The sequence below is a fragment of the Dermacentor albipictus genome, chromosome 9, assembly GCF_038994185.2.
Source record: "Dermacentor albipictus isolate Rhodes 1998 colony chromosome 9, USDA_Dalb.pri_finalv2, whole genome shotgun sequence".
NCBI classification, from domain to species: domain Eukaryota; kingdom Metazoa; phylum Arthropoda; class Arachnida; order Ixodida; family Ixodidae; genus Dermacentor; species Dermacentor albipictus.
The window spans coordinates 57,190,730-57,215,912 of NC_091829.1; the positions used below are offsets into that span (position 1 = coordinate 57,190,730).

Below are 25,183 nucleotides of genomic sequence, written 5' to 3' on the forward strand. Positions count from 1 at the left end.
AAATTTAGGGAAAATTGAGGCAAGTAAGGGGTGATGTTCGGGGAAACTTTTCAACTGTGTGTCGGGTAATTAGGGGCCGCGAGAAAGTTTATGAACCCCCGTTTTTCGCTTAGGCGAGCGCCCGTGTTCGAGAAATGCACCTTAACTTGGAGTCCATGCCCGACTTGTTCGAAACAACGCCCGACGTGGCGGTGCCAAAGGAGACGCAACGAGCGTCTCGGGCGCGTTTGCGCCAGGGGGGTCACCGAGATCGTCAAACACGAGCGTGCCTCAACACGCAGGTTAGAGGCGTTGTACGAAACGCCAAGTTTCCCCGCCACTCCTAGGTTACCACAAGTAGTAGTAGTTTTGTATTTGGCGAGAATGGGGCCCATGGCTCGAGTGTTTAAGGTATACAGGTTTATTATTTGCTTTCATAATAGTTTGTGATTGCTCGTTTCATACGGGCGGTACGGGGATCGATACCCCGCACCTCCACCAAAATGTTGCAGGAAGAAAGCAGGCCCACGAGTGCAAAATAACGTGTATTTACAACTGGCGTACATGGCGTTCAGGCAACTGCCAGACTTCGTCTTCGTCTAGTCCAATTCAACTTCATCGTTCCCTTCACCGTAACAATATATGTAAGGTAATAGAAGGTAATAGGCAATGTGAGGTAATAGAGGCCTGATATTAGTTTTCCTGGTCACCTAGGTGATTTAATTGAGGCTCATTTTCATATTTGGGTAAAACAAGACTAACGTTGTGGGTCGCGTAAGGTAATTAGAGCCTTTGCAGAGAATCACTTATGCAATCGTTCTATTAACCGCGTGGGAAAGTTGCCTTATTGTTCTGGGAGAACTCAACGTGACACGACGTTTGGCATCTCCGTGTGATAAGGAGAATGTTATGGGTTACGTGCGAGCAATGTTTTAAGAGCATCAATTAAAACGGGTTTAGGGAAACAAAATAAATAGAAAGCGTAGTTTGTAGAACTAAATTATTTGTTTTTTAGAATTCGAAATTTGGTGCCTCAGCCTTCTTTTATTTTTTATTCTTAACAACGTTTTACAATAATGAAAACTTAGTAAGAAGTCTGCTTCTGCAGTCAATATATTTAGTTTTAATTTTGCTGTTGTTTCAATGCAACAAACTCATCAAATTTAGTGCAGTGGATACAGAGAAAGCGATTTCTTCGTTCGCGTGTATATTGAGATGAGCTCCCGTGGTAAAGCCTTCTGGTAAATGCGGGAAATCTCTACGTCCTTCATATCTATTACGTTTTTACAGCTAATTTATTGTCACAGATAGCTTGGCACAGCACATCATCAAGTATTCTAAAAGGTTATGTGCATGTTCTCATAATTAAAAAATAATTCAGTGCCATTCCGCTCTGGGAAAGTGGATGACCGGCAAAGCGTTGTATGTGGACCCCTTAATGGCGTCTGACCCCTATTGTGCGTCAAACGCCATATACGCCCATAAATGGAAGGGGAGGCGCGACTAGTCGCTTCTCCACGATGTTGGGCCTCGGAAGGTGATGAGGCACCGGGGGGTATACATGCCCATGTTGAAACTGTAAAAGCGTACGAAGACAAGAAACGAAGAGAGTGGAGAGGACGAAGCGCGCTTACTCACAACTGGAAAATTTTATTGAAAGGAAACGAAAATATGCGCACAAAGTTTCGAGATGCAAGTAAACCAACTAGCCCAGTTATCCATTCTGTTACATACCCATGTATCGTTGCAGAACATGGCACGACACCTTTTACTAACGAATCCCGGCACGTACAACAGACACGCACTTTCACCACACTCCGAGGGCACACACTGCTTCACCGTAGCCAAGGCGATCATGCATTCGTCGACGTTCCGCAGTGCAGGAATGGTTGTGAGGTCGCTCGAAAACCACAAGCACTCACACACAACAGATAGATGGATGGATGGATGGACGGACGGACGGACGGACGGACGGATGGAAAACTTTATTAGGGTCTGTTAGGGCGCGCACTAGCGCGCAGCGGGCCGCTCCCACGTCAGAGACAGAGAGGCCGAGCCTCTCCACCTCGTCGCGGGCCCGTTGGACAGCCCATAACTGTTTTTCGAGGTTGGTACTGTGTAGGACCGCATCCCAGCGTGAAGAAGTAATGCTTTCATCGCCGCGTAACGCTGGACATCGCCAGGGCATGTTAAACACACAGCAGAGGCCACGTCAAATTAATTGCCCACAAACTCCCCTTGAAACCTGGCCGTTGCTCCGGTGAAACTTGCGGGATCGGGGCCACATGGAAGGTTCGCCAACGCGAGTCAAAGTGTCGTATCTGTTATTATCAGCTTAATATCTAATACGGGTGGTATTTGGACCTAAGACATTAGAATTATCTTTGCAAGTTGGTGGAGAGCTGAAAGCCTGTTTCACCTCCGCCGCGGGTCGTCCTGGTATTGCACCACCTTCAGAATCGGCCCACGTATGGCAAGAAATTCTCGATCTACGCGGCTCTTACCTACGGACACATTTTTCTTCAAGAACTAGCCATATACAGCTTCGCTATAAAAGAAAATCCAACATTGCGGAAGCACGGCCTCTGTTTGCTTTGTCGCACTCTTTCATGCTCCATGAGTTCTTGCCACGCCATTGCATTTAAAATGTTATGATTTCCTTGCGGAACACCTCGCAGGCAGGGGTTGCATTGTACTACAGCAAAGCGGTTACACGGAAGAGAAACGCTTCAAAATGTTATAAGCGTGTTTTCGCAGTCGCATTTGAGAACTGAATTATTGGCCGAGTTTGTATTGTAAGTAACAGCTAAGGGAGTCCAGACACAACAATTAATAGTGGGCTAACTAGTGCCCTGGGTGTAAATAAAAAGCACTGCCACGTTCTGAACAGGAGATCAAGAATGCCTTCTTCTCTCTCGAGCGTCGCCTCACCTCTCTTTCCTGTAGACGCTGACAACGGCCATCTACGATGTGAGTGCGTAAGGCGAAAACACGTGCCATTATTTCGTCGTCCTTTGCTCCAATACGCCGTTGTCCTCTTGAGGGGGCGCACGAACGTGCGCGCGTTGTTTAAATATGTTCCTGCCTTGTATCATTATCCCCATTCAAAACGCATCGTCCCTATGGAGGAGGAGGACGGAACATTATTATTGCAGAAATCGTTGCGCGGTTTATTCCCGTGTGGTTTCCTCTGACAGGGCTCCGCTGGCGATCGCAGCTGGCCGGGCCTGGTCGAGGGCCGCCAGTTGGCTTCCCAGGTCCAGTTCGGAGAGTCTCGCCTCTCAAGACCACGTAGCGAGTTAGTGTGCTGTGACTCGGGGCGAAATTGCGTCGCCCGGACGGTCGGTGCATTCGTGTGTTATGTGCGCGGGTGTCACTGTGTGGCTGCTACACCAGGGACATGCCCGGGACGTATATCTGTCTGGGGAGCTTGCGTGTAGACGAAACAAGTGTGGGTATATGTTCGTTTGCAGGCGGCGCCAGTCCCTTGCCTGGAGTTTGAGAGCTTTGTGTGGGGGAGCGTATTGTGTTCTTTCGAGGCATTGGTCCTGTAGTATTTGTTGACTTGTGGTTAACTCGTGGGTCGCTCGTCGGTCTGTTGGGGCCTGAAGAACGGTGTGGACTGCCGCTCGGCTAGTGAGACCTCAAGATGCGCAGTCCGCCTCTTCGTTGCCCCGCAGGCCTTCGTGCCCGGGGCACCAGACAATACCGTGGGTCCATTCTAGTGAGCGGCCCAGGATTCGAATGGCTTGTATAGGGAGTGTGCCATTCATGTATAAACGACAAGCCGCTTGTGAGCCCGTAAGGACGCGGGCTGAGCTTCCCTTGCTCTTGGCGTCGCGAAGTGCGAGAGCGAACCCTGCTGCTTCTGGTGCTTCGCTGCATGTGGCGCGGATGGAGGCAGAGGCTACCAGGTTCCCCTGATTGACGACGGCGAGTACTTATTTGGGCCTACGACGTGGCGGCGAGGGATGCGGGCTAGCGTCCGTGTAGTATGTATCCGTGTAGTATGTAGTATGTATGTGATGAGCTCACTTGTCCTTCTGGCGTAACTTCGTAGTTCAGGGGACTGATGCGGCGAAGTACTCGGTAAGGGCCGAAATAACGGCGCAAAAGCTTTTCGGACAGGCTGCGCGTCCGCACGGGAGCCGACACCCATACTATGTCGCCTGGTGCATACTCGACTTCCCTTCGCCGCAGGTTGTATCGGTCCACGTCGATGCGGTGCCTTTGTTGAATGCGATGTCGCGCCAGCTGACGTGCTTCTTTGGCTCTCTTTGTAAAGTCGCTGATGTCAGGGATCTGTTCTGGGCGGTCGCTGACAGGCACCATTGCATCCAAGGGTGTGGTAACTGTTCGACTAAAAACAAACTGGAATGGTGTTACTTGAGTGGTCTCTTGCAATGCGGTATTGTAGGCGAATGTTGCATAGGGTGGTATCTTGTCCCATGTACGGTGCTCTAAGTCTACGTAAAGTGACAACATATCGGTCAGCGTCCTGTTCAATCGCTCGGTTAGCTCATTTGTTTGAGGGTGATAGGCAGTTGTTTTCCTGTGGCTGGTATGAGTCAGTTTCATAATGGATTGCGTCAAATCGGCTGTGAACGAAGTTCCTTGGTCCGTGATAATAATTGCAGGGGCACCGTGTCGTAATGCTATCTTGGTGACAAAGAATTCAGCCACTTCAACGGCCGTTGCACTGATTAGAGAGGATGTCTCGGCATATCGTGTTAGGCAATCCGTCGCTACAACAATCCATCGTTTCCCTCATGACGATGTCGGAAAGGGACCGACAAAGTCCATTCCTACTTGTTCGAACGGGGCTCCTGGGGGTTCTATTGGTTGAAGGAGGAGGCCTGCGGGTTTTAATGGAGGCGTCTTGCGTTTTTGGCAATCCCGACATGTTCGTACATAATGCTGTACTGAATTCAATAGCTTTGGCCAGTAGTACTTAGCATGAATTCGGGTGAATGTTCTGCTCACTCCGAGGTGTCCTGCCGATGGGTCATCATGACAGGCTTCCAAGATTTCGGATCGCAAAGCTGAAGGAATGACGAGTGGAAATTTCTCTGTGCTGTGCTTAAAAGTGCTTTTGTGCAGAACGCTATTTCTCATCACATACGATGACAATCCCCGGCAGAAAACTCGCGGAACATGGATGGGGTGTCCCTCGAGGTGCCTGATGAGTAGGAGCAACTCTGCGTCAGAGTGTTGGTGTTTGGCCATCTCAGATGTTGTCACGGCTCCAAGAAACGGAAAGTCGTGTCCATCTTTCACAGGAGCAGATTCGACCGGCGCACTTGATAAACAATCAGCGTCACTGTGCTTGCGACCTGACTTGTACACAACCGTTATGACGTATACCTGCAGCCTCAGACTCCATCTAGCAAGTCGTCCAGAAGGATCTTTCAGGTTTGCAAGCCAGCACATTGAGTGATGGTCGCTGATTGCTCGGAACGGTCTACCGAGGTATGGTCGGAATTTTCCTATGGCCCATATTACTGCGAGGCATTCTTTTTCTGCGGCTGAATAGTTGGGTTGAGCCCTCGAAAGAGTGCGACTGGCGTATGCATTTACTCTTTCTTCTCCGTTTTGCCACTGAACGAAGACGGCACCGAGTCCTAAATTGCTTCTGTCTGTGTGGATGTCCGTTTCCGCTTCCTCATCCAAGTGCGCAAGGACCGGGTGATATTGAAGTCGCTGTCGTAGCTTATTGAATGCATCTTCTTGTTCACTTTGCCAGACGAAAGGCATATCTTCTTTCGTTAATCGCGTTAACGGCTCGGCAGTCTTCAAAAAGTTTTTGACGAAACGCCTGTAGTAGGCACAAAGTCGTAGGAATCGCCTAACGGTTGGTCTATGAAACTTTTCCGCTGCTGTGGTCTTCTCAGGGCGAGGACGGATGCCTTCGGAACTAATCACATGGCCGAGGAAAAGGAGCTCATGGAAGCCGAAGTGACATTTTTGTGGCTTTATCGTCAGCCCTGCTGAACTAATAGCCTTGAGCACAGTCCTTAGTCTTTCCATATGCCGAGCAAAAGTGGTAGAAAAATCACGACATCGTCAAGATAAACCAGGCAGGACTGGCACTTTAACCCGGAGAGCACAGTGTCCATCATCCGCTGAAAGGTGGCAGGTGCGGAACAGAGACCGAACGGAAGTACCTTGAATTCGTATAGTCCGTCTGGTGTGACGAATGCTGTCTTCTCACGATCTCGTTCGTTCACTTCTATTTGGCAGTATCCGCTTTTGAGGTCGAGAGAGAAAAAGAATTTCGCACCCCGTAGTCTATCGAGGGTATCATCGATCCTCGGAAGTGGATCGACATCGCGCTTTGTGACGACATTTAGCTTCCGATAATCAACGCAGAAGCGCAAGGTCTGATCCTTTTTCTCTACCAGCACCACAGGCGAAGCCCACGGGCTGGTCGATGGTTGAACTACGTCGTCTCTAAGCATTTCTTCGACTTGTTTGCTGACGATCTCTCTCTCCTTCGGTGACACTCGGTAGGGATGCTGGCAAATAGGCCTCACAGCTTCGTCGACAATGATGCGGTGTTTGGAGATGGACGTTCTCTGGACTTTTGATGTCGTTGAGAAACACGAGGCGAACTCTCGTACAAGGTTCTTTATTTGCTGCTTCTGGCTCGGTGATAGTGCTGCTTCGATGTTGACGGATGCGAGTATGGAGTCTACGTTGTCAGAATCCAGTAGTGCAGCACCGGAAGGGCTCAAATCCGTAATCTGTTCATAATCGTTAAGGCGGGCAATGACGGTTCCCTTCGCAACATGCTGGACTTCATTTCCAAAATTAGTCAGGAAGACATTCGAACACCCGTCACGCAGCCGAACAAGACCCCTTGCCATACAGATCCCTTTTTCGAGCAAGAGCCCAGTGTTACTGCCTGCTATTCCTTCATAGTCACTGAATACGGTGCTTCTTACGGCGACAGCTATGCTGGATCTTGGGGGCATCGTGACGTCGTCGTCTATAATCTGAAGCGCATCGAACTGTTCTTCACATTCGAACGTCGCGATGGCGGGATTTATTGACAACGACGCACAGGATTCCTGCAAGTTGATAACTGCACCGTTCGCCTGCAAAAAGTCCATTCCAATAATTAAATCCCTTGAACATTCTGACAGGACAATAAAACAGGCGACGTATGTAAAGCCGCGTATTCCGATTCTAGAAGTGCACCTGCCCACCGGGTTGATAAGGTGTCCTCCGGAAGTTCGAATTTGCGGTCCTCTCCAAGGGGGCAGCACTTTTTTCAGTCTTCTGGCAAGAATACTTTACTCATAACGGAATGGTCTGCGCCTGTGTCTACTAATGCAGTAATTTTGCAGCCGTCTATAAACACACATAAATTGGAAGCAACGTCACTCTTTCTGCAGCCGCTCTCGCGTCCGTCGTTATATTTCACAATCAGCGCTGGAGGCTCTGTTCTTGCGTCGACAGCGGCCTCACCTCAACAGGTCGCCGGTATTAGTTTTCCCGACGTGGGCTTTGGGGGCGTCGCCTTGGGGAGCTTGAGGATGGACGCGGGCTCGGTGATCGATACCTCAGCGGCACTGTTGACCGAGGCTGATGTTGCTGTGAAGTCTGCAGGCTTTGGCGCGTTGACAAATACTCCTGGATCTCGAAAGGGCGTTCACCGTTTCTTGGGTGCAGAGCGCAGAAAATTGTTTGCTCTGTATAGCTGCAATCGGACAGAGGTACAAATTATTTGGTCAAAAAGGATAACCCAATAGCGTCAAGAAAGGTTGTGAAAACAACCCTAGCTCTTTGAATTTCACGCTCACTCCGCCGTTAAGACACAGTCGCCGACGTCACCATGGCTCGGGTCACCACTGTGGGAAAAATTCCACTGTTTCCAAGAATCAAACCTAGAGATCGCCGGTCTCTAACTTTAGGGGGCAAAACGTGGTAGTGATCAGTGCTGGCAATGATTCTTGGTCAATATGCCACAGTGGGTATGGGCCACAGTTTCCGACGTCGTCTTTTAATGGCTGCCACCACGCGAGAATTTCACGCGACCGTTACGTGCCCCCGACCGTTGGGTCTCGTTCCTTCGGTGACGTGCGCAGTCGAGCGGACGTGTACGCAATTCGGGAAGCGCCGATCTCTCACCGCGAGCCACACCGCCTCTTAAGGCCGCCTTTTTCTCCTTTGACGTGTGGAATCTTCCAGCGCTTCGGAAGTAGGCCTCCGCCTCTGCACCGAGCGCGGTGTTCCAGACGATTTCCAGACGACAGGGTTCCAGACGACACGTCGCGCTGTAAGAAGCACCGCGTGCTGCCGCAGCACGTAAGCTATGCTATATTAATTTCGGGAAATGCGAACGTTGCTGCGCAAGGGGAAATGTCACTCATGGAAAAACGTAGCCCGTTTGCCTTAGGCAGTCCCGTTTGACCGTTAGAGCGGTTGCAGAACTTCCAGACGTCGTGCCGACCTTGCTCCCCTTATCTGCCGGCTGGCAGTTTCTTGCAAGTGCGTTAGGCCTAACGCAATTTGCTCCGCTCGTCCCCGGTTTTAACTTCCAAGCCCTAACGTCCTGATTGGCGACGATCATCGCCATAGTATATAAAGAATTCTCGTGAATGCCGACGCATATGTGAGTTTGCGTGAGCGTGCGTGCGTTCGTGCTTGTTTGCGCGCGCCGCTGGACACATGATTTAGCAACTGCTGTGAAGGCTATAGCGGTGGTGCTCCTCATGCGTTTTGGTCTCGATCCTATACGCTTTGCTTTAACTATTCGCAGTGCACCCTGCTGAAGATCCTCTGGCTCTGTTCCTGGACCGTTCTCCGGCTTCGAGCGAATAATCCACTCCAGCCATGAGTAAGTCCTGGTAGCCACTACCAGTTCCGAAATGAATTCGCCCGTAACGAGCTCGAACGTGCTTAACGCCCGATTCCCTTTTTTTCTACAGCTGAGATGTCTGAGATGTCGTCATTCGGAGGCGGTGAGTTCGATCGTCGAGCGCATGGCTCTTTTCAGAGTCACTTTTGTTTTCGTCCTTGTTTTCGACCCCGTGTGTCGCCGTGCCATTTGTCACAGTGCAGCTCCGAGTCTGCCTAAACGCGCCAGTTTTCATTTACGTGCACGCTTTGAGATGAGTTTTTAGTAGTCTTGATAGTTCTCACATTTTCATCTTTTCCTTTTTTTTAATGTCTGATTGTAACTTTGCCTGGCAACAAACGTTCAGTGCTAATTTAATATAACCTGCAGTTTCAGTCTTAGGCGTCAAACGCTGCGTTTTTAAAACTATTGTTGATGTGGTAGGTTTCGCTCTGTAACTTTTACTTCGATCAGCGCTATTTCCGTTACCTACTCCTTTGGTGTAGTCGTCCTACAAGGCTTTTACAGCCTTGTATACGTTGATGTATCACTGTTTTGTTGAAACGAACAATGTTGTTTTAACTTCCCTTTGGTGTAAATATTATGCACCGACACTGACCCCGGGCGGTGATGCCAGACCGGAGAGGGCGAAGCGAAAAACCGAGAAATTACTTAAGCATAACAGCAAATGAATTTCCCTTGATGCTGATTACTTGTTTTTTTTCTTTTTGGTGGCGTAATTTTGCTTTTTCGCATTTCCAGACGGGCTCTCCGGTATTGAGTCGTCGGGTAAGAACTACAGTTAAAGGCGACGCCTTTACATTTTTCTGCTTCTTTAAGTCAATCACCAATGCGACACCGCGATTGAGAAACATACGTGTATGCGCGTGCAGGAGACATTAGGAATTCTTCGAATAGCGGATATGAAGGAATGCGTGGAAACTGGCGGCACAGGGGAGTAGCGGGCTATGTTCCAGCACATGTGCAAGCTGCGTTTTTTTTTCTTTTTTTCCCTCGGTACCGCCGGTATTGAGCCCTATAGGTGTACCTAGTCCAGGGTTTAAAAAAAAAAAAACTAATTCACCTCGATAACCGTTGAGTCTCATTTGTGTCATCTGCCTTATTTCTCGTGAATTTTTAAATGTTATTGTTTACTTGTTTTTTTTGTCTAACCCACTCCTGCGATAGCCCCACATAGGGGCTGCAGTATGTACAAATAAATAAATAAAATAAATAAATAAAGTACCCTACGCGACAGGTTCTTTCGTGCATACGCGACCGCAGATGGGTGTGATACTGTGAAATCTCTCTTCCTCTGTTCATGGCCAAAAAAGCCTTCTACGCTGCTGCTCGTTTTTTTTTGTTTTTTCGGAGGCCCGATGTAGCAGCGTAGACGAGGACTGCGCCAGCGGAAGCGGCAACGTCGCGATTCGTTGCTCTCCCACGTGACATATACTTATGCGTCGCTGTGTCGCGACCCAGTGACCTCGTAGAAAGAAACAGAACAACACTGGCTGTAGAAAGGGCGATCATGTTAGATTAGTTAGGACTCCAACGTGCTTGCGGTGTTTTCTCTACAGCTTCGAGAACTCTGACACGCGTCAGCACTGTGTTACACGGAAATGGTTGCGCCGTAACCAAGCGCACATCCGCAGCCAGCGTTCCCGCTCTCGCTCTCAGCGTTGTTAACATGCGCGTGGTCTCTGGTTGGTTTCTGAAAACAAGGGCACCGATTTACCGAGCCGGTATGCGGCGGTATGCTGTGTCTTACCAGTACTCACCTACGGGGCAGAGACCTGGAGGCTTACGAAAAGGGTTCTACTCAAATTGAGGATGACGCAACGAGCTATGGAAAGAAGAATGATGGGTGTAACGTTAAGAGATAAGAAACGAGCAGATTGGGTGAGGGAACAAACGCGAGTTAATGACACCTTATTTGAAATCAAGAAAAAGAAATGGGCATGGGCAGCACATGTAATGAGGAGGGAAGATAACCGATGGTCACTAAGGGTTACGGACGGGATTCCAAGGGAAGGAAGTGTAACAGGGGGCGGCAGAAAGTTAGGTGGGCGGATGAGATTAAGAAGTTTGCAGGGCTGACATGGCCACAATTAGTACAGGACCGGGGTTATTGGAGAAATATGGGAGAGGCCTTTGCCCTGTATAGTGGGCGTAACCAGGCTGATGATGATGATTGCTGCTGCTGATGATGATTGATGATGATGCCGCGCGTGTCTGCCGAAAAGTGTTGAGCCAGCAAGGCAGTCGTACGTATGCAAAAAAAAAGCGCGTATTCACATCAGAAAGGTTTCGTCGTCGTTGGTTCGTGTCAGCTTTCTGCATGTCTGTCTCGCAAAAAAACAAAAATTATCCAGGAGCAATTAGGCGGACGCTATAGGCGCATTCGCGCCGTCGTCGCCGTCGCCGTCGTTGTCGTGCGTTCCTGCCCGACGGCTGCGTCAAGCCAACACGTGACACCTGCGCATTGTGAGCGCGCCGTCGAGGAGATTTAAGCCCAACGTAGGCCTTGCTATCGGTGTCGATGCTTGAGCACTTTTTGAGAACTTGGGAACTGGTAACGCTTTTTATGCGAAGCATACTAGCCGCGCAGCCACGCTCTTCCTTGCTGCGCCGCGCGCGGCCGCGTGGCTACCATATGACGTCACAACAGCTGCAAAAGCGGAGGCTCAACTCGTGCGCTCGCTTGCGGCCGCGTAGCTACATAGCCGGGTCTCGGCTCGTGCGCTCGCCTGCATGAGTTGTTTCTTCGTCTAGCCGAACCAAATATAGCCAAGCAACAGCAGTTCACCAGGCTAAACAGTGGTTCAACAACTAAATTAAAGGCTAGTATGCTTCGCATCCTGGGCTTAACCTTAGCTAAGCCACAGCCATTTTTTTGTCAAATTATTTATGTAAAATAATTTACAACGTTAGAAATGAATAATGGGTCTACAACAAACACGCTTACACTGTTTGGTTGTAAGTGTGTAAGTTAGAGATTGATTTACAGCTGCGTTCTTTTTTAATGATTTAAGTTATTTTACGCTGTCGTTTTGTTATGCGATTGAAATAGCTTATCGTTCATTATTTTATATTCGTATGTTTTATGTATTTTATGTTCATATTTCTGCTAAATGTTTTTTTTAATACTTCGTCAGTGATTAGATTCCGCTATGTCTGTTTCTGACAACGTGGTTGCGGGAAGACGGAAAACAAATTGATAACCAGCTGGTGAACAAGGGAAGCCTCCGCTCGGAGTCAACGCTGCATATAATTTACCTGTTTATTATTTCATTCAAAGAGTGCACGCTAATTATGCCCCATCAGTGTGTGTCTTGTGTAGTTGCGTGCATTTATCCCTGATGGCTGACTATCCATTGGAAAACCCGGGACGTTGAACTTTGTCAGGAGGCACCCAGCGTTGTGCCTGATTTTGTCACATCTCGTGGGCACGTTGTGCACATGTACGAATTAAAAAAATGTTATTGCGAAAATTTCAATTCCATACCAGGTGGCTCGAGTCGTGCCAGACGTTTTATTTTTATGAACTGAACCATCTTTTTTTTTAAATTTTGGGGCAGACAGCACAATTCTAACCCTCGATGTAAAGTACTCGATGAGGCAGACATTACTTCCACGAGAAATAGAATAGCCCGAATGAGTAATTAACAGAGGTACACTGTACAGCGGTTTAGTCAGTTATGGCACATATTGCAAGTTACAACTTGTGGTTGGTGAGTTCACGTAGCGCATTCACTTGGAACGAATTCTCAAGATGACGCCAGTTTAGTGATGTTAATATTCGAAGCGTGCCACGAAATACATTCGCGTTCCAGTTATTTTTGTGCCGCAACACACCAACACTTTTTTTTCTTTAATTTAGTGAAACAGCATTGCATTTCTTTACAGCGAGTTCGACGGTGCAGATCTCGAAACTCGTGCCATCCTGAGAAGTTATTGCAAATCGATATGCCTCGCAAGCTCACCAGCTGCAATTGCGTAAATTGCAACGTGGGCTGTAAACTAATTAGTAAGCACACTTAATTAATGAAATCGTATTAATTAGTCAATCACGTACTCGATTGCTCTTAGATGTTATGCATACCTCATGCAGTAACTTAGTTGAAGGGTTAAAACTGTGCTGTAAAAACAATAAAATAAAATGAAGATCACTGGCTATATGCCCTCGGCAGTGTTTGTCACTGTGCGAGTCGCTAGTGCAATGGACATAGCCGTTGCGTTTTGCTCGGCGAGTGTCAAACGGACACGAGTGCGTTGCGTATGCAGTATAGAAGTGACAAGAGATAACGTTCTGATGCCTGCTTCATTATGCTTCTTTTGTTTGCAGCCATGAGCGAAAGTGTGATTACCGGTGAGTTTCACGCAGTGCTTCTGTCAAACACACTTTTCCTTTGAGACAAACGACACAACAGGGTTACGATAAGTGGCGAACGAGGGAAGCCTCGGCTCGGAGCTAAAGTTTCGACAGGGAGACTTCGTTAGGCATAGGTCAGCTTCTTTTCCACGGCAGGTGTTTATCAACTCCCTCTGCATCGAGGGCGAGGAGGCAGCGGCGTGATTCTGAACACGATTACGCCGCTGCCGAAAATTTGCACCAGGAGCTAAGTAGAATATAGTAATTGGCTCTGTGTAGTTGAGCTGTGCACCACCAGCTGGCGCCACCAATCTCGCCGGCCAAGCTTACGCCTCCGCTCAATCGGCAAACCGCCCTGCTTGCCGGAATACCGGATGCACTAAAATTCTGTGTTGTCACGTTGTAGGAACGGCAACGAACCAGACAGCGCCGTCACTGTGCATGACGACTTTTCATTGGGCGATTTTCTGCGCCGAACAATAAGTAACACTCGAAGCACTAGACATTCATTTTGTGAAATCGCTTTGAAATTTATTTTGAAGAATGGCTTATATAGAGAACATCCGTTATCACATGGCACCGTCGTCGGTCGTCGAAGCTTGATCTTTGGGTCAAGTGGGTTGCCCATTTAAACCTGACTCATCCTGCATTCTAGAGTAATCGCTGGCCGCTCGCCTTCGTTTCAGCAAGCACACCGCTATTCGCATTAGACGCAGTTCTTTCGCTATGAAATGGGCGTGAACATCCGATAAATTTTCGATACGCAAAAGCGGGTCTTGCGCTGATCCATACTTTTGTAACAGTGCCTGACCGGAGACAAAAGGTCACCCGAAGAAGGAAAGCAATGTCACTATAAGTGCACGTGACTTGAAGGGGCAGAAGGTGCAAATTTTCGGCAGCGGCGTGATTGTGAACACGATTACGTCGCTGCCGAAAATTTGCACCAGGAGCTAAGTAGAATATAGTAATTGGCTCTGTGTTTGTGTGGTGGAGCTGTGCACCACCAGCTGGCGCCACCAATCTCGCCGCTCAAGTTTACGCCCCCGCTCAATCGGCAAACCGCCCGGCTTGCCGGAATACCGCCAAGCCAGGCATTCTTTCGAAAAATGGTACAGCCTTGACTGTTTGCCAAGTGATAAAAATGGCGCACACACTGGCAGCGTGACGAGTTATCACGCGCCGTTTAATTTAATTATGCTGTCAAGGAGTAGGCTAGATAGATGTAGACAGGCCTTCGTAGCAATAAGATGGCGTAGTCCTTTCATTGCTGAAGCACTTACCAAGAGTACTTAGCAGTACGTTTCAGAAATATTAGCAGCGCTTGGTAGCCGGTGTATTTGTCTGCAACTGCGTACTGCGTGATGCTGAGCCATCTATCTTCTAAGCCACGTATTGCGGACGACGCCTCTTAAATTATGGAATAACTATTCGTCATGGAAGCACAAAATTAATGCAGTGCTAAGCCCTGCTTCCGTAACTATTTATTTCGCGAAATAATTGCATGAGTTTATTATGTCTCTGCTGAAGAGGCCTTTGAGTGGTCTCATTTGCTCACCGTTTTCGCTACCGTATTTTACAGGTGCTAAAGAGTAAGTCAATATGCGGCCAATGTATTTATTGCTGCGTGTATATTTTTTCATCATGTGTCTTGTTTAGAAAAGAAGAGCACGGAAAGTTCAGTGCCTCCATAAAGAGAATATATATAGTACTAAACTTGTGCCTAAGCGTGAATCTTAGTACAGATTGCTCGCACAACAAATTTTCTAGACATTCATTTTGTGAAATCGCTTTGAAATTTATTTTGATGAATTGCTTGCATTGAGAACACCCGCTATCGCTCCACATGCATGAACCGTTGCGCACTAAACCAGTATTATTTCTGTTGGTAAAGCTTCGGTTCGGGTGGAAGTCAAGTTCTAAGAATATCGGTTCGAGTTAAATTCCGGTACGGATATACGGTTTAAGGTTTGGGTTCGGTTTCGTTCCACACCCTGGTGCAAACCCATTACTGCGTGTTCCGGTTTACGATAACGATAGTTGGAACGTCGCTACCGCTAGCTTATCGAACCAGTTATGATCTGCTTAGAGTCTCACATCATTTTCCTGCATCGCGCTCCTTGGTCGTGTCTGGCCCTTGCGTAACTAAAAACTAATAACCTACATCCTCAGAACATTTTAACTATATACAACACTACAACCATTGTAATGCTTGTGGAAGCAACCCTTAACCATCCATCTGTCATTTTCCGTCTTGAGATTGTTCGACTTTGCATATTCCACATGATAAGCCATCGCAATCGCAACTGTCGGTCCCTCCAGATATCGCCACCAAAGCTAATCCGACAACGACCTTACCGTTCTCAGATGGTTAATGTTCCTCGCTGAAGGACTGCTATCTAGCTGTTCTCATTCCCGCATTCCCAATGCCTGTCGCGAATGCAACAACCTATTGCATGTCGGGGCTATCTTTTATCGGAACTAACATACTTAGTCTGACGTAGTAGTTCTGCGGAAACCCGCAAGGTGGAGAGAAATTAATAAAGGGAAGATCAGACATCCACCCGTTCGTAGCAATTGCTACAAAGGAAACCCATAGTCCTGGTCCGGGTGGATGTCTGATTTCCCCTTTAATAACTTCTCTCCACCTTGCGGGTTTCGGCAGAACTACTACGTCAAACACTTGCCTTTGCTTCGTGTGTTGTCGACAAATTCGACTTCGCCCTGCCATCTGCTAGCCGCCTGGTTAGCTCAGATGGTAGAGTGGCTGCCCCGGAAAGGCGGTGGTCCCGGGTTCGAGTCCCGGACCAGGACGAATCTTTCTTCAACTCTGAGGCTTTTCTTTCGAGGAACCCGTATGGGTTTCCTTTGTAGCAATAGCTACGAATGGGTGGATGTCTGATTTTCCCTTTATTAACATACTTAGTTGTTAAAAACAGTTTCACATTTTGAATTTCTCCTCCTTGAAGCTTGCTTATTATTGATGCTTCGTAACACTAGCAGCAAATCACTCTGCAACTAATTATTCTTCTTGCTGCGTGAATTGCTCTGTAAGTATGGTTGCGGTTATCTCTCCTGCTATGCGCCCGCTCCCCTCTACGAGGCTGCAAAGCGGTGAGGGTAATATAAATGGCATGGAATGGGAACATGAGATAACTACACGTGTTGTGCTATACGTCTAGCCTGTCTTTGTGGGCACAGGTTCGCCCAATAAAAGCTAGTTTTGTACTCCACCGTATTGCTGCTTTCTTCACCGTCACTACCACGTGACAATATCGTCATTAAGATGATGCGGTGACGTAGGTGACTGATTGGAACTTTCTGGTGTCTGTGGCTCACGCATTAAATAGTTGCATTTTCTGTCATTCACCTTCGCCCAAGAACGACAAGTATACAGCGCAATGTATCGCTTATAAACATTCCCTTGTGTTTTGTGTCGAGGATACAAGCCGAACTATCCAGCGCGAAATCTGCACTTACGGACGGAAGGTTTATGTGCGACTACTAATAAAGCATATAAACGCGTAACAAAATAAGACGTTGACCCGCTTTGCGACTGGACAGACAATAAAGAAATGGCTGATTACGCAGCTTACCTGGCGCCATCTGATACGTATTTCCAGCCTTAGATTGTTGCGGAATGATGAGATAGTTCTGCAATTATACTTCGAGAAGGAATCGTTAGCTTAGTAGAGAGTAAGAGAGTAGAGAGAAAGTAGGCTAGAGAGAGGAAGAAAGTCCGTCGATAGAAGGCAAATCTAGAATAAAGGTGTTCCAGAGTTGCAGTGGCTCCTACACAAGAGCTATCATTAGTAATTACACCGCATGGACCGAAGTGTCCTAAGATACACAGGGCGAATATCGTATCGGATACAGTTACTTGGCAAGCATACTTTATCTTAATATCATGTAATTATCGCCCACGTATCCTGTATGTGTATCGCGATACAATTTCAAAACGTCTTTGCCGAGGCCTGTTTCCTATGCGATTGTACTTTGGCTTGATTAGTATTGACACGGCTGGTCCACGCCGTTGTAAGTGCATAAAAACTAGCTCTTCTTTTACCCTTGTGGCTCGGTTTCGTGAAGTTGAGATTATTAGTAATATCAGTACATAACGTTATTTAATTGTGCTATGACAGACAACTAAAAAAAAAGTGGAAAAGAGGTTCGCACACTCGGGCTACACCGAGGTCGTTTTACTAGCAGATGGGGGTTAATTTTGGAGCATAACAATGCAGCTTGAGAGGCTAAAGACTTCGTAACGAGCAGTGAAACCAATGATTAGTGGCGCAACCTTAACCTTAGTAATGTAACATAGTGTGTAGCAGATTTTTCGATTGAGATAAATAAAAAAAAACATAGTTGGACGTTTTAAAATCCGCAGTGATCTCCTGGTAGGATGCCCCAGCGTGAGTGCTGTCGAGAACGGTAGACGATTAGGCTTCGTGTTAGTTTTTCGAAAAATTCGAGGCACAGCATGGTGTGTACCTATAGTAGACAGCAGTAACAGCAGATTACTGAGATATGCGTTTGTTCAGCATTTGACGCAAAAAAATATGCTTAAACGATCACGTAATTAGACTACTCATATGTGCGTAAGCTAAAAAAATCCTTACAGACGTTGTATTGCGTGAACTGCGGGCCTGAATGCGCGCTTTAATATTCAAATTTCCAGTGACGATTCCAACGCAACGCCGATCATGTTCGCCGTCATCGCCATTTGCTTCTTTATCGGTATTGCTGCACTTCTCGGCTACCTGTTGCTGGGATCATCGGATGGTAAGCAACAAAAAAAATGAGTTTCTTCACGCGATACAATGATTCGCAGCTTATGTGTATTTCCCTGAGGCATGAATTGGAGCTCATAGTTTGAAGTGACCTGTATACAACAATTTCTTCCTCAGGGCGAGCACACGAATGATTCGACGAACAAACAACGGATATATATCGCGTACCACAAAATAAATTATCACTGAGGCATTTCATTGACTTGGAAGTCAATGCAACGCCGCGTTTCACAGAAGTGTTTTGTGGTGTTGGTTTAGATTATAGCAAGATATTAGAGCACAGCTCTTAAGCGTCCGTTCCTGCGGCGAACGTCGGCGTCATCGGTGTAACCGAGCGAACGAGCGCAGCGGGAGAGGGCGATAGCGAAGAGAGCGCGAGGAGGGAAGCGGTGGAGGAGGGAGCGGTGGTATCCATGCGGCCGAAAGCGGAGGAGGAGCGCAATGGGCGAAAGCCTGCGAAGAAAAGCGCACTGCCGCGCAAGACGGGCTCCGCAGAGACGATGACTACGAGATGGCGCCCGGGCAGCGCGCGTCGTCTTTTCACCGACGACGCCACTGATACCGTATGTGGAAACAAAGCGCTGCATGAGCCGGAGGTCTGTTTGCGGCGACTGCTGTGAATCACGTCTACGCGTCGCACACGTACTGCCCCTCGCCATCTCCGGAGAGCCGAGGCGGTTGCGTCACACTACGCACCCTCGTCAACGTGCTGCACGAGAAAGATTGCCCGTCCCGGCCAATATACCGCGAAATGAAAAAAAAGAAACGTATAGGGCTGCGCTCAGATTTCGCGTTAAGCAGTATCGTAATGGTCGGAAAAGTTCTTTATTTTTGAAGGGAAGCTTACGCGGTGCTCGATTAGGATGCGATCGGAACGCGATAATTGTTGCGCGCTTGAAACCTGAACTTTAAAATATTGTTCGGACATTTCGACCGGGGTGTGCTGTAAAAGGCCGATTGGGAAGTTTGGAAAGTATAACTATTCATCAAATATTTGCGTATTCTGTGCTGCCAGATGTCACTGCTCTTTTCCCTAGTAAACGCTGTGGGCCGTGCTTGTGTGTGCACGGTGTTTGACGTAACTTGTGCCAAGGATTTGAAAAAATTGGCTGGCCGCAGCTGAATTAAACCAACAGCATATGGTTTGCCGTCATGTGGCGCTCCTTAGGGTGTCTTTGATGTTCCGGTTGATCAATTGACTAAGATGATTTATGCAAAATGTTTACTATTCACTTTATGGCCAGGTGCGTTTCCTTGTGTTGTAGAGGCCGCTCAGAAACGGTCGATCCATTTTTTTTTTGTAGCAACGTACATGCTACGTGGCGATTTTGTCGTCGTTTAAAGAAAGCCCGAGAAATATGAAATAAAACCACCTGACTGCGCTCGTGCGCTATCGCACGATAGTACTGTAACCGTGCGTCAAGTATATGGCTTATCGGTTACGACGGCGCCTCCTTTGCGTGTGCCGCCGCAAAAGATGCTGACTCACTGTGAAGCCGAAGCCTAGAGCCGCGGCCGCGCGCTTCGCCACGGTCCGCGCGCACGGTTCCTTCGCTCGAATCGCGATTGAGAGCGCTGCAATATGACAGCGCACGAGTGCAGTCACGTGGTGTTACTTCGTATTTTGCGGGGTTTCTTTAAACGCCGAAAAAAAAATCACATCGCAGCACGTACGATGCCTCAAGTCGTAGCGAGAGTGATAAAATACTGCAGTCGTAAAAACGGTCACAGTCGGACTGTATAGAGAGCAGCTTGCAGTTTGTTTTTCATTATTAGCTATAAAAAAGCGTGTTCCCTAGACATAAAAAGGAACGGTTTCATGTTGTTGCCTCAAGCAATTTAGTCCGTGATTTTCTTTCACTTGAGCTTCGCATACTGTGCCTTGTATTCATGCAGAGGGTTATAGGACCCAGGGGCCCGAGAGCGGATAAAAATCGCTCATTTCCGACCCGGCCTTGGCCGGGGCGGGTTGATGTCTTGCACCTATGTGTGGAGCAGCGCGGACCGCCATGCGCAGCCACGGTTGGGCTTGAGGAGCAGATGCGTGCTCTCCTCGAACCTCAAATATACAGAAGCTAACCGCAGATGCACGCACATAGAGGCAAAAATGGAACAAAGTACGCGAACTCGAATGACTGTGGACGAATGATGGGTTCCACGTATGCCCTGACTTCACATTTACTCTGTGCGCAGTCGAAGACGCTGCAGAAGGGGACCTCTATGGAGGAGGCGGTGGCGGTGGCGGTGGCGGTGGAGGGGGCGGTGGAAGCAGCGGTCCATCTGCAGGGGCTCGAACTACGGCAACGTCGGATGGTGAGCGTTTCCCGTCTTACAAGAACCGCTGGAAGTATAGGCGTGTGAAGAAATTGAGGTTGACCACTTCCGTTAAAGAAAACTGTCTAGATCGACACAAATTTACCTTCACTTTCTGCGGTCGTTTCAGCGTTTGAATCGCATGTTTTCGCGAATTCCCGATGCCGCATCTCTCCTCTGTAGCGAAGCAAATGCGCGGCGCTGAAAATTAAGTAGGTTCCGATTTCATCGTTGCAGAATTTCTAAGACGCAACCTGTGCACAACCAACGACACTGCGGGTGTCAGCAGTGTCGGTTCTTCGTTACTGTGCGTCACAACCGCACTGCATCCTCTAGTCTCCTATTGTATTCCGCTGCGGTTGTGGCAAAGGGCAAATGCGGCTCTCTGCTACAACCGTCTAGATGTGTTCTGCAATTTCTGCAGAACACATCTAGACGAATGTCTGCGTCACTGCGATTAGCATCGAAGCCATGTAGGCATGTCGCCAATGCTGAAACGCGTAACGTGCTGCAACCGGCTCCTCGCTCGCGCTTCCTTCCGCAAACGCTGCGCCCTCTGGCGCGTCGCCACGAAATTCGCGCGTGACACCTGTCTGAACATAAATGCATATAACATTGTATGCAAATATATTACCGGGGTTCCATTATGTTCACCGCAGGCGCCATCTTTAAAGTACAGTTTTTCGTCATTGAACAGCAACGCATACCCAAGGGCACACAAATAGGCACCCAAATTGACGGCAAAGAGGTTTAGCGAAGTGCGGCAGCCACACCCAGTGGCACACACCCAGAAACCCAACATGTCATTCAAGAGGCTCATTGAACAGCCGCACATACCCGGTGACGCAAATATAGCGAGCCAAGTTGATGTTTGAAAAAGACTGACTGAATAGCGGCACATAACCAGTGTGACATGGCCAAGGGACCCGTGTCTGTCCGACAGTTATTTTCAAGCTCGCTTTCCTCGGCCCAACAGCCCGATGCATTTGGCTCACGGACTATATACGCAGGGACCCAAGTGGGTGCAAAAAAAGGTTAGCCGAGGACAAACATGCATACCGTAGACTTGGTGAGCTTCTCGAATAGTGCTAATCGCATTATTGGCAGCCAGCAGTAGTGAGAATAAGCTAATTAGACCAGTGCATGCTCTCATGGCAGATTGATGTGTTCTGCGAAACCTTGTGACCATACGGCTTGTCCTTGTAGCGGCCACGTCTCAATTGCCACACAACAGTCTCGTGCCCGATATCATCCTGAGCAATTATGCGGGAGAAGTTCAGCAAGTTTGAGGCGAAAGTTCAAATGTTTATCATTATTATAAGCGCTTCGTATACGTCTATGCGAACTGTCCCTGTGTCTTTAGTGGGCTAAAAGCTAAAACGGAATACCAACATGCCCAAAGTGACGTTCTTTCAAATTAAAATATTGCACCATTTAACGTCAATAGGGGTTTCTGATCATGAGAAGGAAGTTTGCAGAATTGTACCAAAAGTGATTTGGCGGCCTACGGAAGATATTACCTTGTCGAGACTGACAGCTTGCGACGATATACTTGATAATAAAACGGGGCTATTCGCGCATTCTACCGTCACTTATATACACTACGTCTCCAGGGTAGGAATGGCGCCTGACATTGGCATAAATGTCGAGAACCAGAGTGGCAATACTAATCCAGTACAACGAAATTAGAAAGGCCCGCTAAGCTTCAACAAAATATATAAGGGACATAGACTTCGCGGTTAACGAAGAGATGCGAGAATAGTTAGGGACTGCACAACGTGTAACGCGACGAAAAATGTTGGATGTAGCCTGAGAGGACAGTGAGTCGGTCTGCAGTAGGGAGCAAACGGGGGTGCAGTGTAGACCGTTTTTTCCTAGGCGCCGCCATATTGTGAGCGCAGTGGCGCCACCTATGAGCAGCGCCATACTGGCTTGGATGAAAGCGGTCTTTTCCATGGGAGTTATACGCTCGGCGGTAGTTTCTGGTGTTTTCTTTCGCGCTCGTGCAGTCCATTTAGTATGGCGCGCGTCTTCTACGTGGTAAACGGTTCTGTGAGACATGCTGAAGTGGTTCAAGGTGTCATGGCCGGAGTTTCTGCTGGCATTGAGGTGGATGGAACACGCAGCGCGATGTGCGCGCGCATATTTGAGCCTACAATCAGCCTCGGAGATCAGCTGCGTATTTTTTAATGTTCTAATCACTAATGTGACCTTATTGCAGTATTATCCTCTATTTCTAAGCTGCGGTTTAGGAGCCATGAAACATACGCGACGATCCTAACAGCGTAGGTACCGTTCTGCTACGATAGGAGCTGTGATGTTATACTTTGACAAGCGTTCAAACTGTTTGCTGCAGGTTACATTGCGTGACTACTTGGTTCGATGGTTGAGGTTTCCGCCCCTGAATCAAATAGTTTTGGCAAGTAATAGCAGCATACCTTACAGTCTGAATTAAGTTTGTCCAGCAAAGGGACTGTTTACGAAGTGCGCGAGCGTCCTAAGCAGTGGTAGGTGCTGGATTACCGATATCTTTGTTCTATATACCGCATGGTCCAAGCATACGGCATCAGCGGTTATATATTTATAAACGTTGTGCGGCGTGACTATGCGAGGTCGTATTTCGGCGTTAGCCTGTTTTCTCTTGCTTTTTGGAGAAAGAGGATGATACCGAATTTTTTTTTTGGTTGTGTTCGTTCTGTTCTCTATACACACACCCACACGTATTACGGAAACTTTGGCCTGAAAAATAGGCATCGCATTATTTTTATGCGATCCTTCTCGTATACTATGGCTGTATGCAAGCCAAAAAGGCAATGCCGAGGCGCACAGCTTACATATGTATCGTGCTGGTTCACCAACCGCAGTGATCGCTGTGTTGAGCAGCGCCATCGGCCTCATGCAGGAATGCTAGCGTAGACATATGGTAACTTCAAGCCTACTAGACTTGAAATGCGTGAGAACGATGCCGGTACATCACAAATATTTGTTAGTGCCTGCCGCTTAGATGTTTCGTGGTTGCCTTAGGTTGGCCATGCACGAGCATGCGCTCTTATGCTTTATGTTTTACCTTCTACGCCGAGCGATCTGATAGTGAGCAGATTTAGCATTGCATGCTGCTAATACAGAGACACCGGTTTTCTTCGTTGAATTAAAACCGATATAAGCAAAATGGTTCACAACACATACACACACCACGACTGATAATGTGCGTACACCGCGGCTGATAAAGCGCGTCACATTTTTGCGCCAAGAGATATTTCCGCCTACTGTAGTTACCGATGCACCGAAAGGCTCCCCTGACGACCCTATATGAAGGGACATGGCGCAAATTTCACAAAGTACGATCTAAAACATCTCGAAATCGTTCCGCAGCACGCGGCAGCAATACCATGGCAATACTTTCAAGCAGCGCTGCGCCCGATCGCCAAAGCCAGAGAGGAGGAAAGGCTCTCCGCGCGCCCTATGCTCCTCGCCCGATGAAAAGGTCTATAGACCAGGATACAGATCTGCTCGGAACATGCGCCGGCTCCTGACCTTGGCTTGGACAGACAACGACTGGCAAAGTGCTAAAGACCGCTGAATGAGGCGAGGGGCGACATTAGCTGCTTTTTTGTTGTTGTTTTTCGGGAAAAGAATCTCCGCCTATGTATTAAACCAGAGTATACAAAGCACCTATATAAATCCGAGTATATATACTATACGGCAGTCAAAATTCTCTGTGACGTTGAGGGACGAAGTGGAGTTCGGCAGGCATAGGGCATAACGTGAAATCGGCAAGCGTAGGATAGGGGTAATTGGTGATTGCAAGGAGAGGCCTATGTCCGAGGGTGGTGGTGGTCGTACAAAATAATAATCGAATGCAGAGGCCCTCTCAGCCTGCTACGTACGAGGGACGTCAGCTGGAAACAGCGAAACATCGTCTTCCAAGGACTATTGCAGGCGTCCACCGTGTCCGATTAGATAAGAGGCTCGCACCATGTGCCACTCTTATTAACCAATTAAACTCAATATGCACGATTCAGTGGCTTCGTTAGTAAGTATTCAATGCGCTTATATATTGTGTCGATTTACAATACGACAGTTTCACCTACTGATGTCTCAACGGACGAACCTGATGTCCCCCCACCTGATGTGCCCCCACCTGATGTCCCCCCACCTGGTGTCCCTACGCCAGCAATCCCCCCACCAGGAGTCCCTCCCCCAGCAATCCCTCCGCCAGCTGTAACTCCGCGAGCTGCACCTCCGCGACCTGCACCTCCGCCAGCTGTCCCTCCACCAGGAGTCCCTCCCCCAGTCATGCCTCCTCCACGTTTGCCGTCACCTGCTACGCCAAAACCTACGCCAAGTCCTACCCCAAAACCTACGCCAAAACCTACGCCAAGTCCTACGCCAAAACCTACGCCAAGTCCTACGCCAAAACCTACGCCAAAACCTACGCCAAAGCCGACGCCCAAACCAATGACTACAACTACTACGAGGTCATGTAAGTAGGTGCCTATTGCTATGACACTCCTAAGTGAGACTATGCCAACGTTCCACAGGAGCACTGTTTCACAGATGAGAGCACGGACTGAGTTATCTCTTGAAAAAAAAGAAGGATCATTTACCAGCGTAAGATTAGTGACTAGTAACTGTAGAGTGGAATCCGTTTAAGAAAGAACACACACACAGGAAAAGCGGACGAGCGCAAGCGCGACCTGTTTAACTGCTAGAAGTGTGTATGTGTATATCTACATAAATGTAGCGTGCTCGGAAAGTAATTGTGGAGTGATACAATAAAAAAAAGTATGACAACTTCTAATAATGCCCCAGTTCCACGTGTGTTAAGACAGTGCAACAGCTGTAGTTCGTCTGATAAGGTGTGTTGGTTGCTCTGGAAGGACGGGT

The 25,183-nt window shown here is 48.1% G+C and overlaps 1 protein-coding gene and 1 pseudogene across 4 annotated transcripts in view; both read left to right on the forward strand.

Annotated features, from left to right (window-relative positions):
- The first annotated feature begins 2,272 nt into the window (after positions 1-2,272).
- On the forward strand, positions 2,273-2,452 carry LOC135896579 (U2 spliceosomal RNA; annotated as a pseudogene).
- Positions 2,453-8,012: 5,560 nt separating this feature from the next.
- The window catches only part of LOC139049951 (uncharacterized), a 56,103-nt gene continuing 38,932 nt past the window's right edge, over positions 8,013-25,183 (forward strand). The window contains exons 1-5 of one of the 4 annotated variants that reach the window (XM_070525875.1): positions 8,013-8,289; positions 8,744-8,821; positions 8,913-8,945; positions 20,177-20,296; positions 24,378-24,779. In XM_070525875.1, the coding sequence (XP_070381976.1) occupies positions 8,818-8,821; positions 8,913-8,945; positions 20,177-20,296; positions 24,378-24,779 (559 nt within the window). In that variant the 5' untranslated portion in view covers positions 8,013-8,289; positions 8,744-8,817. Of the gene's footprint in view, positions 8,290-8,743; positions 8,822-8,912; positions 8,946-19,969; positions 20,101-20,176; positions 20,297-24,377; positions 24,780-25,183 lie in introns of those variants that run through there. The other 3 variants (XM_070525876.1, XM_070525874.1, XM_070525877.1) reach the window with 3 other exon arrangements.